At 38.4% G+C, this 15419-nt stretch overlaps 1 protein-coding gene and 1 long non-coding RNA gene across 4 annotated transcripts in view; one reads left to right on the top strand and one right to left on the bottom strand.

Moving 5' to 3' along the window:
- Positions 1–3088: 3088 nt before the first annotated feature.
- LOC140699447 (uncharacterized) lies at positions 3089–4365 on the bottom strand. Of its 2 annotated transcripts, none has more exons than XR_012077627.1 (2): positions 4136–4365; positions 3089–3830 (listed from the first exon to the last, which is right to left on the bottom strand). It is a non-coding gene; the product is annotated as an uncharacterized lncRNA (long non-coding RNA). The 2 variants fall into 2 exon arrangements; XR_012077626.1 differs by having other exon boundaries at positions 4204–4365.
- A 101-nt stretch (positions 4366–4466) lies between these two features.
- MCMBP (minichromosome maintenance complex binding protein) overlaps positions 4467–15419 on the top strand; it is a 45488-nt gene continuing 34535 nt past the window's right edge. For both annotated transcript variants that reach the window (XM_072971997.1, XM_072971996.1), the window contains exon 1: positions 4467–4804. In XM_072971997.1, coding sequence (XP_072828098.1) covers positions 4747–4804 — 58 coding nt within the window. In that variant the 5' untranslated portion in view covers positions 4467–4746. The remainder of the gene's footprint in view (positions 4805–15419) is intronic.

Here is a 15419-nt window from a genome sequence, read left to right as displayed (position 1 = left end):
TCTTCTCTTGTCTTCCATACTCACCTCCACCTGTCAAGGAAGGTGAATGGGGAGGACCCCACAAAGGTGACTAGAGGGAAAGTGTGCTAATTTCTGATTTAGGGAATGCAGAGGAACAGGAGGACAAAGTGGAACATAAAAATGGAGATGCCCAGCAGTTAGATGTATGGCTCTGAAACTGAAGAAAGAAGTCCGGGCTTAAAATGAGATGTAGGAGGCATCAGCTCACATGTAAGCCATTTGGAAATTGTGGGGAAAGAGCCATGTGCTCTTGTCGCTGTCAGAAATGGCCATTCTTTCGGAGGAAGGTTTGTCTCGCTTTCTGTACAAGGTGACGTGCTGAGCACTAAGTCAGGCTGATGATGGGTGTGGTCAGAAGATTCTTTAACCTGAAAGATCATGATCCAAACAAGACCCACAAAAGGAACAGGAAATGGCATTTTGAAGAAATAACCCACACAGGAAGGCAAAAACTTTTAAAACTCTATCAATCATAACTTCATAGGGATGAGAGGATCTGCAACCAAGAAACAGATCAGGGTACTATTTAAAATTTTTTTTTTAATTTTATTTTTTTAAATGGAGGTACTGGGGATTGAACCCCAGTGCATGCTAAGCACACTATCACTGAGCTATACCCTCCCCACTCAGGGTGTTATTTAAGAAAGAAAAGAAAAGAAATATTGAGGGAACAAAAAAGAAAGTCAGTAGAAAGAAGAAAAATATGGGGAAATTTCTCAAAAAGTAAAGCAAAAGGACAAACAGAGAGAAACCTAAGAAAATTAGAGCGCCAGGCAAGAAAATTCAGTACCAATATTAAGATCTCTGCCAAGAGAGACAGAAAACGCAAGGGAGGAAATCATCAAAAAAAAAAATAAATTTTTTTATTCCCAAAAATGAAGGATACAGGTTTCCAAATTTAAAGAGTTTAGTACCCAGCACAACAGTTGAAAACACACATACCAGAGCACTGGAGACAAAGATCCCTAAAGGTTTCAGAAAGATAAAAACAGGTCAAATGCAAAAGAATTCAGCAAACTTTCTAAGAAAGCAAGCATATAGAGGAGGTGCTCCACCAAAAATAAAGGATTGAGGTTAAGAAAGTCTTCCTATGTGGGATGTAAGAAACATGACATCCAACACAGGCGTACAAGGGAATTCAAGCCACTCCTCGACATATATCTGGAGGGAACTCTAATTTGAAAAGATATATGCACTCCAACATTCATAGCAGCACTATTTACAATAGCCAAGACACGGAAACAACCTAAATATCCATCAACAGATGACTGGATAAAGAAGCTATGGTATATTTACACAATGGAATACTACTCAGCCATAAAAAATAATACAATAATGCCATCTGCAGCAGCATCAATCAACCAGGAGAATGTCATTCTAAGTGAAGTGAGCCAGAAAGAAAAATACCATATGATATCACTTACATGTGGAATCTGGAAAAAAAAAACCAAACTTATTTACAAAACAAACAGACTCACAGACATAGAAAACAAACTTATGGTTACCAGGGGGAGAAAGGGGTGGGAAGGGATAATTGGGAGTTTGAGATTTGCAGATACTAACTACTATATATAAAATAGATAAACGAGTTTATACTGTATAGCACAGGGAACTATATTCAATCTCTTATAGTAACTTATGATGAAAAAGAATATGAAAATGAACATATGTATGTTCATGTATGACTGAAGCATTGTGCTGTATACCAGAAATTGACACAACATTGTAAACTGACTATACTTCAGTAAAAATATATATATTTAAAAAAAGAATATCTGATATGTCTAAATATCTAGAGAGAAGATTTAGGAGACTGATGGAAAGTGTGCATTATCCATTCAGCAAGTATTTACTGAGCATCTAGTATGTCATTGTCCTAGGTGCCAGGGAACAAAACAGCATACAAATACCAAAACCATTGCTTCAAAGATCTTATGACTAGTGGAAATTCTACTTCAGCTGAAGTTAACTAGTGATAAGTACGTTGAAAACAGGCAAATGTTTAAAAGAAACATTTACCCCACCCAGGAAGCAACTACATTCAACTCTTTGTTCTGATTCTTTCAGTATTTCTATATTTTTAAATTAACATGATTACACTGTCACTTCTGATTTTTCCTTTTTTTCTCCTTTGCATTGTGTTGACTTCCCAGATGAAAGGTGAGGATTTTGCTCTTTTTGATCTTCTTTGTTCTTACCATACATATAGATCCTCCTCATTCCTCTAGCCTCCCAATAAATTATGTTGATTAGGTGAATACTCATGAATATTATTAACATTATTGTAATGACTATGTAAATAGTATTAATAGTCAAGTCATGTAATAAATTGTGATTATCTTAATTTTTTTATACAGTTTTTGCTTTCCTAGTCTTAAGTCTTGTAACACTTTTCCCTCACACTTTTCACCTAGCTAACTCTTATTTATCTTTCAAGTCTTAGTGTAAATGTCACATTTTCAGGAAATCCCTGAAGGATCCTTCCCCCTTTACCCACAACCTTCCCTCACTAGATGGGATGGTGCTGTTCATTCCTCTTTTTCTTGGCTGGCACCTATCGTGATTGTAAATGAATATTTATTTAGTAGTAAGTCTTTCACCGACCTATACATTCCATGAAGGCAGGGATAGTAGCTCCCTTTTTCACCCCAGTATTTCCAATGCATTCAGTAGTTACTTGCAGACAGGGTTTCTTAATGCCCTCCTCAAAAAAACTGACTTGGGGTGGGGGCAAAAGTGTGATTACCAGTGGAGGAAAAAAATCTTGCCACAGACTTGCACCCTCATGGACCTTCTCCTGGCTTTTCAAATTTTCATAACTACTTATTAATAGTATCATAACATCTTACTGCTGGAAAATCAGAGGGTGAAATTACTCACATTATAAAGGAATTACATTTCAGGAAGATCACAGTGTCTCTAAAAGTAAAATCGGAGCAACTGTTTACAAATCACTAAATACAGAGGAAGAAACCAAAAGCTGAAGTGTTCCTAGCCACCGCTGAATTTGTATCCAACTGCAATTTCATAAAAAGCAAATCTGAAATTATTATGACTTAAAAGCAGATATGTTCATGACATGCATTTAATTTGCACACTACTGGCCCTGAAGCTAAAATAATGGATTCCTCCACTCAGTACCAGGGACTTGGCAGCCCTCTCTGCTAAAGAATGAATGAAAGAAGTGGTGATAATGCCCTGGATTTGAAACTGTTTTCTCAGCTCACTCAAACTCACAAGAGCCAGATGTATAACACAGTATGCCAATTATAGTCATCCCCTACCCTTTATCAGTTGGGGGAAAATTGGTTGTAGATCCCTACGGATTTCTGAGGATGCTCAAGTTCCTTATATAAAATAGCCTAGTACAGTGGGCCCTCGGTATCCCGCCCTCTATACCTGCAGGTTCTGCATCCGAGAATTCAACAAACCTTGATCCCTTGATACAGAAAGTGGACTATAATCAGTTCACGATGACAAATACGAGATACCTCCTTTTCCTCTAAGGAGGGCTTGAGGTCTGAGTTCAGTTCTTCAGCTTCCCACTGTCTAAGACTGTTCATTCTTCTGTTAACACGACCTATTTTCAGCTGATGAGACTGGGGTTTTCGCAGATATATTCCAGGCCTAGGGGAAAAGTGCTGACTGGAAACGTGTTTCATTACAGAACTTGGATATTTTCCGAATTTCCTCATTCAGTATTTACTCTTGACTTGCTCCTTCATGTGTGGATGCCACGTCTTCATTCTGAGGGTGTCCTGACATGTTCTGCCGGAAACTCGCCAGAGCTTCTTGGCTGTTTCCAGCTCCTAGACAGACACAGGCCAGGGTATGTTTTCAGTTATGAGCTTGCCTCTCAATTAGGAATGAGTCCCTCTACGATGAGATGACAGCAAAGGGAGCTTGGGGGATCTTTCAAAGCTCCCCTTATCTAATGCACACCTCCCTTAGTGGGGTAAGACTTCATCCAGCTGAGGGAAAGTCACTACATAGGGTTTCAACCAGACACACACACACACACACACACACACAGAAGAGAAAAGAAAACAAAAGAAAGGAAAAAAAAACCCCAAGAGGAAGGAGGAGGTGATGGGCAGACACCAGCCTGCTTTACCCTCTGTGCCCAGAGATAACTTTGAGGTCTCTTTGGCCTTGTGCTTCTGGGTTGTTACGGCCTCTGACCTGTGCAAGGCCTCGCACTACGAATGAATAACCGAACTTCGGGAGTTTCCCCCTTCGAGCCTGCAGAGGCACAAACAGCTCACGCTGCTCTCGGCCTGCGAAGCAGGGATGCGCGATCCCGGAGCCGCGCCTGCCTTTCCTTTCGCCTGTCTCCAAGATGGCGGCCGCGCCGCCGCCGCCGCCGCCGCGACCCCGCCCCCCCCACAGACCCGCCCCTCCCCCGCCGCGGGGCCGCGCAGCGCGCTCCCGCCGCCCCTCCCCGCGCGAGCTCCACCCAGGTCGCAGGCAGCGCGGTCGGCGGCGCCTATTTCCCGCCATTGTGCGAAGTGGAGGCTGGGGGCCCGCACGCGCCGCCTGCCAGTCGCCGGCAGCTCCTCGGCTGCCGCCGCCACAGCCGCGGTTCTCTGAGGCTCGGGGAGGCCGGGCGGCCCGTGCCGCGAGGCTCACCCTGCGTGGGAGGGTGCGGACGAGGAGCGGCCGAGCCCCCGCGGAGGAGCCGCGGCGCCGGACGCCGGGCCGCGCCGGCCCCGGCCCGTCGGCGAGATGCCCTGTGGAGAGGATTGGCTGAGCCACCCGCTGGGGATCGTGCAGGGCTTCTTCGGTGAGTGGCGGCGCCGGGGGCGGGCCGGGCGGGTGGCCGAGTTGACCGAGCCCCGGGCCCGGCCCCGCCGCGCGGCCCCACGCGGGGCCACCTCGAGGGCTCGCGCGGCCGAGACGGTCGGCCGGGCCTGCGCCGGCCGGCGCTGGACACCCCAGACCCCGGGCCGCGGCTTCCCCGGCCCGGCCGCAGGTGCCTCCCACCTGCCCGATTCGTGATTCGCGAGCGGCCAAGGTTACGCCGCGAGGAGCGGGCGGCTGGCCGTGATTGATGGCCTGGCGTCCCTTCGTGGCTCTGCTGGGGGCCCGAGCCCCGCGTGCGGCAAAACTCGGGGGTCCCTGAATCTTCGGGAGGGCCCGCAGAGATGGGGTGAAGGAATAGCACTTTGCCTATGGGAAGCCTGCAGGATATTTCAAAACTTCCGGTGTGTCGGGGGAGTGCTCGCTCGCTCGCAGCAGAAGTTGGCTCTAACTCTTGTACTACACACATCCTCTCTTTTCGAGATAAGATTTAGTGGAATAGCTTAATTTTTCTTTCAGGATGCCTTTTAAAACATGCCTAGTCTCCATCTCCTCTTGTGCCAGACCTAGCAAGAAATGTTAAACTACTCAAATGCGTTCCTGCATGGAGTGTTGCAAACAAGCTTAGTAGATTTTAGTTGCAGTTATTGTTAATGCCACTTTGCTGCTAGGGTACACTACGCAAAATTTAGGTTTGATTGAGGTTAGCTGGGCATTTTGCGCCCCTCTCCATGTCTTTTGCATTTAGAAAGGGTGGAGGCAAACCCAGCCAGAAATCACTGTGTTAGATCGTAGCACCTGACTTGTCAGGAGATGGCTTAAAGTTGTGCAGTGGCTTTCGCTCACTTAAAACATCATGGATTAGTGAGAACGCCTATTAAGACGCTAAATAGTCCCCAGCAGCCAAAACCAGTGGCATAAAATGTATGTATTTCTTGTAGGAAAAACTCACTCACCGACTCTATTAATTTTTCCTTATAATTTGAACTAGTTTAGTTATCTGGTTTCGCAGGCTGAAACTAGAGGCAGCAAATTAGAAGGCTTGGGTAGGCATCCAGATTGTAGCCAGTCAACACTGACAACCTGATAAAGAAAAAATTATAAATTATGTATTTTTTAAGAAATTAAAATCACTCTATATCCATGAAGGGTGCTTTTGAAGGGGCACATACCTCTACAGTAAATCCTAGTAATTGATATTCATAATGAATACTGGAACCCATAATTGATTTTCAAAATAATGCTCCCAAAATGTGGAGTGAAGATTAAATTGCACAGTTGATTTAAGAAGGTACAGACACATAAATACTTTTTCAGGAAGAATCTTTCAAAAGTAAGTTTTGGTGCTTAAAGGGTGAAGTTCCAGTATTAATGTTTAAAAAATTTGTTTATGAAAAGTACCTCTACCCTAATCTTGCTGGATAAATGAGATGATTTTATATTTGGTATTGATTTGAATGTATTTGTGTCAGATTTTGTCTCCTAAGTGTATAATCCTAAGGGACATGTCTCATCATAGTACAAAAAGGGTGTAATTTGGAAACAAAATACTGACTTTATAGTATTTTGTAGAGTTTGTGGATTGTTATGTAAACCTGGACCTTGATGTGTTTTCCTCCAGAATATTTTATTCTCATACAGATTGTGTCTTACAGAGAAGAAACTAATACTGTCTTATAGTCCTGATGTTTTTGTAGAAGCTGTACTGACGTGCAGTATATATTTTTGCTATATTTTCCTATCGCTGTGAATATATTGAATAGCTTTATAATAACAGCATTACAGGTATGTTTGTGTGAAAAGTGAGTGAGGTGTTACACTTGTAGACTCTTTTTGGTTTAGTAGAAAATTGTTTTAAATCCATTTTCTCCCCAAATAGAGAAGCAATGCTCATCTGTTGTGGTCTATGAGGACTTCTTGGTCCACCTCTGCCCAGCTCTCAGACCTCATCACTATATTCCTCTTCATATTGAGCTTTCTTTCAGTTCTTTGATTTTGAACCTTGCCTCTGGGCCTTCTGCATAGGCTGTTTGCTTTGCCTGGTCCCCCTTTTCTATCCCACTTCCACTTTCCTGGCTAAATCTTACTCTTCCTTTGGGAACCTACGTTAAGTACCTCCTGATCCATGTAATTATAGGATCCTGTGAGGCCTGAAAATTAGCTTGCAAAGCATGTCGTTGAAATTACTTGTTTCTTGGGCTCCTTGAGTTTATTTTAACCCTGGGAATTCAGACGTGCCCATTTTGTTCACCTAGAATACACCTGTACATCAGAAGTACTCTGTGAACATTTGTTGAGCAGAGGCAGTGGAAAGAAAGATTAATCAATCAGAAATGGTGTAAATTGTGGTGATTACTGTGACCACAAATCAAAACTAAGGACAGTCCTGGTCGAGTTTATGTTGGTTCAGAGAATGTGATCATACTAGGTATGAGGTACTTTTCATATGCAAATCCTAATTCTTTCTTCTTGGTTCAGATAAGAAACTTTGAAATTCTGTTAGTGGCCAGTCATAACTGTATGGCATCATAGTTTATCTTTGTGAACCAATCTATGTTTTGAATTTCTATCTGCCACATTGCAATTGTTCATATGTAGATTTTTTTTCCTATAAGCCTTCATAAAATGCCTTTAATGTTTCTGTTCCAGTTTCTAAAAGATTTTATATACAGAATATTGAGGTCCAAAGGCTTAAGATTTAGGAATACTTTATTGGGCTCTATTATGTGCATAACACCAATGGCTCAGTCCCCACAGTGATTCATTTAGTGACCCATATCAAATTGTTTCCCTTAAACAAAAGCAGGAATCTTAAGTAAGAAAAAACGTGTGTGTACTTCTTTATCTTTTAATCATTTTTTATTTTAAAAAAGGAAATCTTCACCTGAGTTAATTAATAACTTGAATTAATAACTGCTGCTAATTTCAGAAGAAGTAGGATGCTTATCAACTGTGATTTATTTGTTTTCTCTTCAGGTTGTTGGTTGGATCGAGATCATTAATTTTGGGTATATTCAAGGCACTTTGGTCATTTCCAGTAGAACTAGACTAGCTCATGAAAAAAAGAGCAGCGGTGTGTGGAGAGGGGCAGAGAGTAGTATTTTTCTTTCACTAACATTTTAGAGAATTTAAAGCAATAATAAAATCAACTAAAAGTTTGTCTGCTTTTTTATTGTCACCATGATTCTAAACAGACAGTTCACACCTTTTGTCTGTATCCACTTTGGATCTCTCCTACCACCCTTGTTAGGCCACTGAGAAAAAAGGAATTTATTATGAAGCTATAGAACCCAAAGGCAGGGAGGGTGGCCTGGTACCGAAAGAGACTACTGAGTGCGTTCAGGAGTTGGAAAGCTAGTGGGAATCCAACCAAGCACGTCTTCTCAGTTTTTCTCCCTTTAGGCTGTATTCATCTCTGCACACAAACTTCTGTCTTTCTCTGCTCCACAGCTCCCAGTTTCACTTGTCAGTTGCAACTCACTTGAGCTAGCATCTTTATCTTAATCCCAAATTCCAGGGTTAGAGAATCTGACTGGCCCAGCATGAAGTCAGGGGTCCACCTCTGGACCTGTCAACTATGCCCAGGGCACAGAGTTATATAAGATAGTTGTAACTATTGAGGCCCACAGCTCAACAGTGAGGGGAGTTCTCAGAGAAGAAGAATGGATTGGGCAGCTGGGGCAAAAGACGTGAATATATATATAGCTATACTTATATATATATGATTTTAAAATTATTGAATAAAAACTTGCACATGGTTAAAAAATAGCATGATGATATTAAAAATGAAGAGTAAAAATATGCTGCTTTTATTCCACTGAGGTTACCACTTTTACTATTTCTGATTATGGTTTTTTTATTGAGATATAACATAAAATTCATTTTAAAATGTAAAATGCAGTTGTTTTTAGTATGTTCACTGTGGTGTGCAACCATCACCACTATCATGTCCATCATTTCATCAAAAAGAAGCCCCATATCTGTTAGCAGTCACTTCCAATTGCCCCCTCCTGCATTCTCTTGCAACCACTGATTTACTTCTGTCTGTGGTTTACCGAGTCTGGACATTTCATATAAGTGGAATCATACAATATAAGACCTTTTGTGTCTGGCTTCTTTAATTTAACATATTATCAAGATTCATTCATATTGTAGCACATAGCAGTACTGCATTCCTTTTTATGATGGAAAATAATATTCTATTGTATGGGTATACCATATTTTGTTTATTCATTTATCGCTTGTTGGCTGCTGTGAATAATGCTATTATAAACATTCATGTGCAAGTTTTTATGAGAATATGTTTTCAATTCTCTTGGGAGTATGCCTCAGAGTGGGATTGCTAGGCCTTATGGTAATTTTATGTTGGAACTGCTTTCAAACATGTTTGTACCATTTTACATTTCCACCAGCAGTGAATGAGGGTTTCAGTTTCTTCAGTCCACTTCAACACTTGTTATGATCTGTTTTATTGGTTATAGCCATCCTACTGGGAGTGAAGTGATATCTCATTGTGGTTTCAATTTGCATTTCCCAGTAACTGATAATAATAATATGCTTTCATATGCATATTGGCCATTTGTATATCTTATTTGGAGAAATGTCTTCAGATTATTTGCAGATTTTTTAATTTGAGTTTTGTCTTTTTATTGTTGAGTTGTCAAGTTCTTTACATATTCTGCATACTAGATCATTATCAGATATATGATTCATAAATATTTTCTCCCATTCTATAAATTGTCTTTTCACTTTCTTGATAGTGTCTTCTGGTACAAATTTTTAATTTTGATGAAGTCCACTTTATCTGTTTTCCTTTAATTGCTTATGCTTTTGGTGCCATATTTAAGAAACTTTTGTCTGATGCAAGATCACAAAGATTTACACCTATATTCTTTCTAAGAATTTTATAGTTTTATCTCCTTTAAGTCTTCGATCCATTTTAAGTTAATTTTTGTGTATGGTATGAGGTATGGATCCAAGTTTATTCTTTTGCATGTGGATATCTAGTTCTCCCAGCATCATTTGTGTGTGTGTGTTTTAAGATTTACCAGTTTATTTTTAAGAATATCATAAAGCATACAAATGAACAGCCAAGTGAAGGAGGTACATAGGGCAAGGTCTGGAAGGGTCCCTTGTGGAAGAGCTGCTGTCTCCGTGAAACTTGGATGTGCTAGCCTTTCAGCATGTGGTTGTGTTTACCAGTCTGGAAGCTCCCTAGCACTATTTGTTGAAAAGACTATTCTTTCCTGGCAACTTTGTTTAAAAAAAAAAAAAAAGAAAAGAAAACACAGATACACACACACACACATACCAGATGACCATAGATGGATAGCTTTATTTCTGAACTCTCAATTCCATTCCATTGATCTATGTATTTATCCTTCTGCCAGTACTATGTTGTCTTGATTACTGTAGGTTTGTAGTAAGTTTTGAAATGAAATGTGACTCCGCCAACTTTGGCTTTTTTTTTTTTTAAGATTATTTTGGCTCTTCAGAATTCCTTGTATTCCCATATGAGTTTAGAATAAGCCTGTTTATTGCTGCAAAAAAGGCAGTTGGCATTTTGATAGGGGTTGCATTGAATCTGCAGTGTATTTACTTCTTTTGATAATAGAGAATAGTAAAGATTACAGCTTCTGGAGCCAGACTGTTTCTTAACTACAGGGCCACACTCAGGGTATGTAGCTCTTCAAGTGGATCATTTTTTAATGTCTCCCATCTTTATGCTACAGAATTCTTTTCAGTAATAATCATGAAATGAAGCTATATGCAATGTTCAAAGTAATTACATATTTCAAAATAGATCTAGACATTGCTTCTGTCAACTCCACCACCACCGTGCCCATTTTAGAATTTCTTGTTGTTCAGTTCTACTATGTTCAGTTCATGTTGATATGGGTATCACTCTTCAGATTTGAATACTTCTGTGTTAATCATATCATTAATGAATTCTTTGTATTAAGAATAACTTACCAAGTTTCTGCAGGACAAAATGTCTCAATTATTTACTCAGTAGTATTTATACCTATCTAGTAGTTTGAATTTGTCCTTTTAGTTATAGTTTGAGATAATAATATTTTATATAAACAATTGCCTGTTAACTAATAAATGAGTTTTAGTAAAACCGAAACATCTACAAAAGATACATATTAGCTACCAAATGTTTCCAGTGATGTTACTAACATTTTTTTGATTCATTTTTAGTTTTTAAAAAATAGCAGTTTAAGAAGAATACATTTCAGTATTGAAGATATGATTCAAGTTCAGCAACACTTTCATGAGCAAAATTTGCAACTTCTACACCTCTCACTTCACACTGTTTCACTGTTTTGAATATTAAACACAAATAAAAACTCCAGTAAGTTGTCCCATACAAGATAGAATTGAAATAACTCAAGTTCTCCTTCCTCTTTACAGTCATTGTGTTGTTTACTTAAAATCTTTTGTATACATTCGGACCTTAGAGTACCATGGGACTTGGGGCATACTTAACTGTGCTTTAACCAAGTTTGGACTGTTCTGTACCATTTAGAAATTTACTGTCCAAACAGGTGCATGTAGCTGAGTCTGTTGGGAGCCAAGTATGTAACTAGGGATTCTTCAAATTCACTTCTGTGTAGAATGTTATGTTTATTAAAGGGTAAGTAGTAAAAATGTGCTAATTTGATATTTCCACATATCTTATTAAAACTTAGCAGTAACCACAATTGTTTAGGATTTATACCAACAAAAGATTTTCCAAGGAAGAATATTTTATCGCTGATGTTGTTTAGAATTGCTATTGCATGGTAGAAGCAGAATTTTAGTTGTTGTTTTTTTTTTTTTTTTAAATTTTCTGTGGGAAATGTATCTCCTGTTGCTAGCATCTAGGGCACACTACTCCGACCACTTCTTTAGTAGGTCGCTGCTTGGCCCCTCTTAACTTCCTAACTTTGAGTAACTTTTTTACTTCAGTTTTATCACCTGTAAAGTGGGTATGAAAAGAGAATCCGTTTCATAGGCCTGTTGTAAGGCCTATGAGATACTGCATATAAAGTGCTTAGAATAGTGCCTGGGGCAGTCTTAAGAGTTCATTAAACATTAGCTACTATACTTCAGTAAAATTTACAGTTTATAACCATTATTCTAATCAACATATATTTTACCTTCATTTGAGTCTCTGTGTGTGCTTTCCTCTCATCCTGGTTTTTGAAGACCTCTCAGAGCCCTTTTAGATTCACAGCAAAATTGAGTAGCAGATGTAGAGATTTCCCAAATACCCCCGTCCTCACACTTACGTAGCCTCCCCCATTATCAACTTCCCCCACCAGGGTGGTACATTCGTTAGAATTGTTGAACCTACACTGACACATCATGATCACTCAAAGTCCATAGTTTACATTAGGGATCATTCTTGGTGGTGTACGTTCTGTGGCTTTGGACAAATGCATAATAACATGTATTCATCATCATAGTATCACGCAGGATAGTTTCGCTGTCCTAAATCCTCTGTGCTCTGCCTATTCATCCCCCTCTCCTCGCTAACCCCTGATAACCACTGATCTCTTTTTACTGTCTCCATAGCTTTACCTTTTCCAGAATGTCATATAGTTGGAATCATACAGTATGTAGCCTTTTCAGATTGAATCCTTTCACTTGTAATATGCGTTTGTTTCCTCCATGTCTTTTTCTGGCTTGACACTGCATTTCTTTTTAGTTCTATGTTCCATTGTCTAGGTATACCACAGTTTACTTATCCATTCACCTACTGAAGGACATCTTGGTTGCTTCTAAGTTTTGGTAGTTACAAATAAAAACTGCTAAGGGGAGGGGATAGCTCAGTGGTAGAGTATGTGCTTAGCATGCACAAGGTCCTGGGTTCAATCCCCAGTACCTCCATTAAAAATAAATAAGAAAATACTGATTGCCCCCCAAAAAATAAAGTTAAAAAAAAAACTGCTATAAACATCCATGTACAGGGTTTTTTGTATATGTAAATTTTCAGCTCCTTTGGGTAAGTACCAAGGAGTGTGGTTGGTAAGGTTAAGAGTATGTTTAGCTTTGTATGAAACTGCCAAACTGTCTTCCAGAATGGTCGTACTATTTTGCATTCCCCCCAGCAGTGAATGAGAGTTCCTGTTGTTCCACATCCTCTCCAGCATTTGATGTTATTAGTGTTCTGGATTTTGAAGTGTAGAGGTTCTAGATTTTGCAATATAGAGGTATCTCATTGTGATTTTAATTTGTATTACCCTAATGGTATATAATGTGGAGCAGCTTTTCATTTAGTTATTTGCCACCTGTATGTATTCTTTGGTGAGGTGTCTGTTCAGGTCTTTGGCCTATTTTTCAATTGGGTGTTCATTTTCTTATTGAGTTTAAGGATTCTTTGTCCTCCAACTTTGTTCTTCTTCAATGTTGTGTTGGCTATTCTGGGTCTCTTGCCTCTTGATATAAACTTTAGATTCAGTTTGTCAGTATGCACAAAATAACTTGTTGGGATTTGATTGGGATTGTGTTTAATCTATAGATCAAGTTGGGAAGAACCAGCATCTTGATAATACTGAGTCTTTCTATCCATGAACATGGAATTTCCATTTACTTAATTCTTTTATTTCTTTCAAGTTTTGTATCTTGTACATATTCTGTTAGATTTATACCCAAGAACTTCATTTTGGGGGATGCTACTATAAATGATACTGTGTTTTTTATTTCAAATTCTCCTTGTGTATTGGTAGTTCATAGGAAAGTGATTGACTTTTATATATTAACCTTGCATCCTGCAGCCTTGCTCTAGCAGCTTAGTAGTGCCAGAAAGATTTCTTTGTTGATTCTTTTGGATTTTCTACATAGAAAATCTTGTCTTCTGCAAGCAAAGACAGTTTTTTATTTTTTATTCTATCAGTATACTTCTTATTTCCTTTGCTTGTCTTATTGCATTAGCTAGGACTCCAGTACCATGTTGAAAAGAAGTGACGAGAGGAGGCATCCTTACCTTGTTCCTAATTTTAGTGGTTTCTCTTAATTTTAGTGGAAAGCTTCTGGTTTCTCACTTACATTATTTTTAATTCTTCTGTTGCTTTCCTTTTAGATTTAAAGGCATATTCTTTTTTTCTACATCAATTTTAGATACTAATTCAGGTCTTTCACTGAGGAAATTAGTGTCTCTATTCTGCCCTCCATTGCTCCTACCCAATTTGTGTCAGTCATTATATATTACCAAAGTTTATAATATTTATATTCTGTATGTAACTATAATTTGTGTTTCATCTGATCCTGTTATAAAGGTTAAAAATCAGTGACTAAACAAACTAGTGAATATAACAAAAAAGAAACATACAGATATGGAGAGCAAACTAGTGGTTACCAGTGGGAAGAGGGAGGTAGGGAGGGACAAGATAGGGCTATGAGACTAAGAGGTGGAAACTATTGTGTATAAAAAAAATCTACAAGGGTATTTTGTACAGCACAGGGAACATAGCCAATGTTTTATGATGGTTATAAATGGAGTAAAACCTTTAAAAATTGTGAATGACTATGTTGTGCATTGAAACTTATATAATATTGTACATCAACAATACCTCAATTTAAAAAATTAGTGAATAACATTTGTAAGTTATGATTGTATAGTTGTTTTCCCTGTAAGATCTACTAGGGTGTTTGTACCAGTGGGGAAGAAAGTATAATCTTGTCATTAAATTATTTTGCTTTAAGGATAGTCTTTTAAGAATCAAGGTCAAATCATTTCTCTTATACTTCAAAGTTTAATATCAAACCATAATTTATAATTTTTCATTATGAAATAGACCTTAGACATCATCAAGTGCTTGGTTCTATATCCCCTGAGAAGGTCATTTTTTTTTTCTTTTACTCTTTTAGTGTAGTATATTATGCTAATAGATTTTTCTAATAATAAACTATTATTGCGTTATTGGGATAAGTGCTACTCAAACGTGATTTTTTAAAAATATTCTATTGGATTCAGTTAATAGTTTATATAGGAGTTTTGCTTCTTTATCTTTTGTGAAATTGTCCTGAAACTGCAAAATTTTCTGGACATGGGCCTTCATGGGTTTGGGAGGAAGGATTAGCTACTGTTCCTTTTGTTTCTCTTACATGGATTTTGAACATACAATGTTTTTTGACCAAATTGTTAAAAAAATAAGAATTCAGTCTTCTTATTTTGTGCCAGTTTTGGCAATTTATATTTTCTCAGAAATTTATGCATCTTATCTGAATTTTTTCAAATTATTCATAGTTCATGGTAATTTTACATAGCTTTAAGTATTTCTTTTATCTATAGCATTTCTCTTTTAAAAATTTTATTTTTCCTATTACCTACATTTGCTTTTTCCTTTTAGTTTTGTGTCTTGTTTCTTTCTCTTCTCTTGTTTTTATTTATTTGTAAATTTTATTGTTTCTTTGTATCCTTTTTGTTTTTCTCCTATACAGGCTTGCTAGAAAATTTGTCTGTCTTAAAATAATATAATTCTTTCTAAACACCACTTTAATATCCCACAAATATTAACCTGTACAGCTTTCTTTGTCATCTATCTGCGAGTATTTCATAATTATCACTCCAAATTCCTCTCTAAACTAAGAACTAATTAATAGTATGG

Source organism: Vicugna pacos, chromosome 11 (assembly GCF_048564905.1).
Source record: "Vicugna pacos chromosome 11, VicPac4, whole genome shotgun sequence".
NCBI lineage: Eukaryota > Metazoa > Chordata > Mammalia > Artiodactyla > Camelidae > Vicugna > Vicugna pacos.
This window is presented reverse-complemented; position numbering and strand designations above follow the sequence as displayed.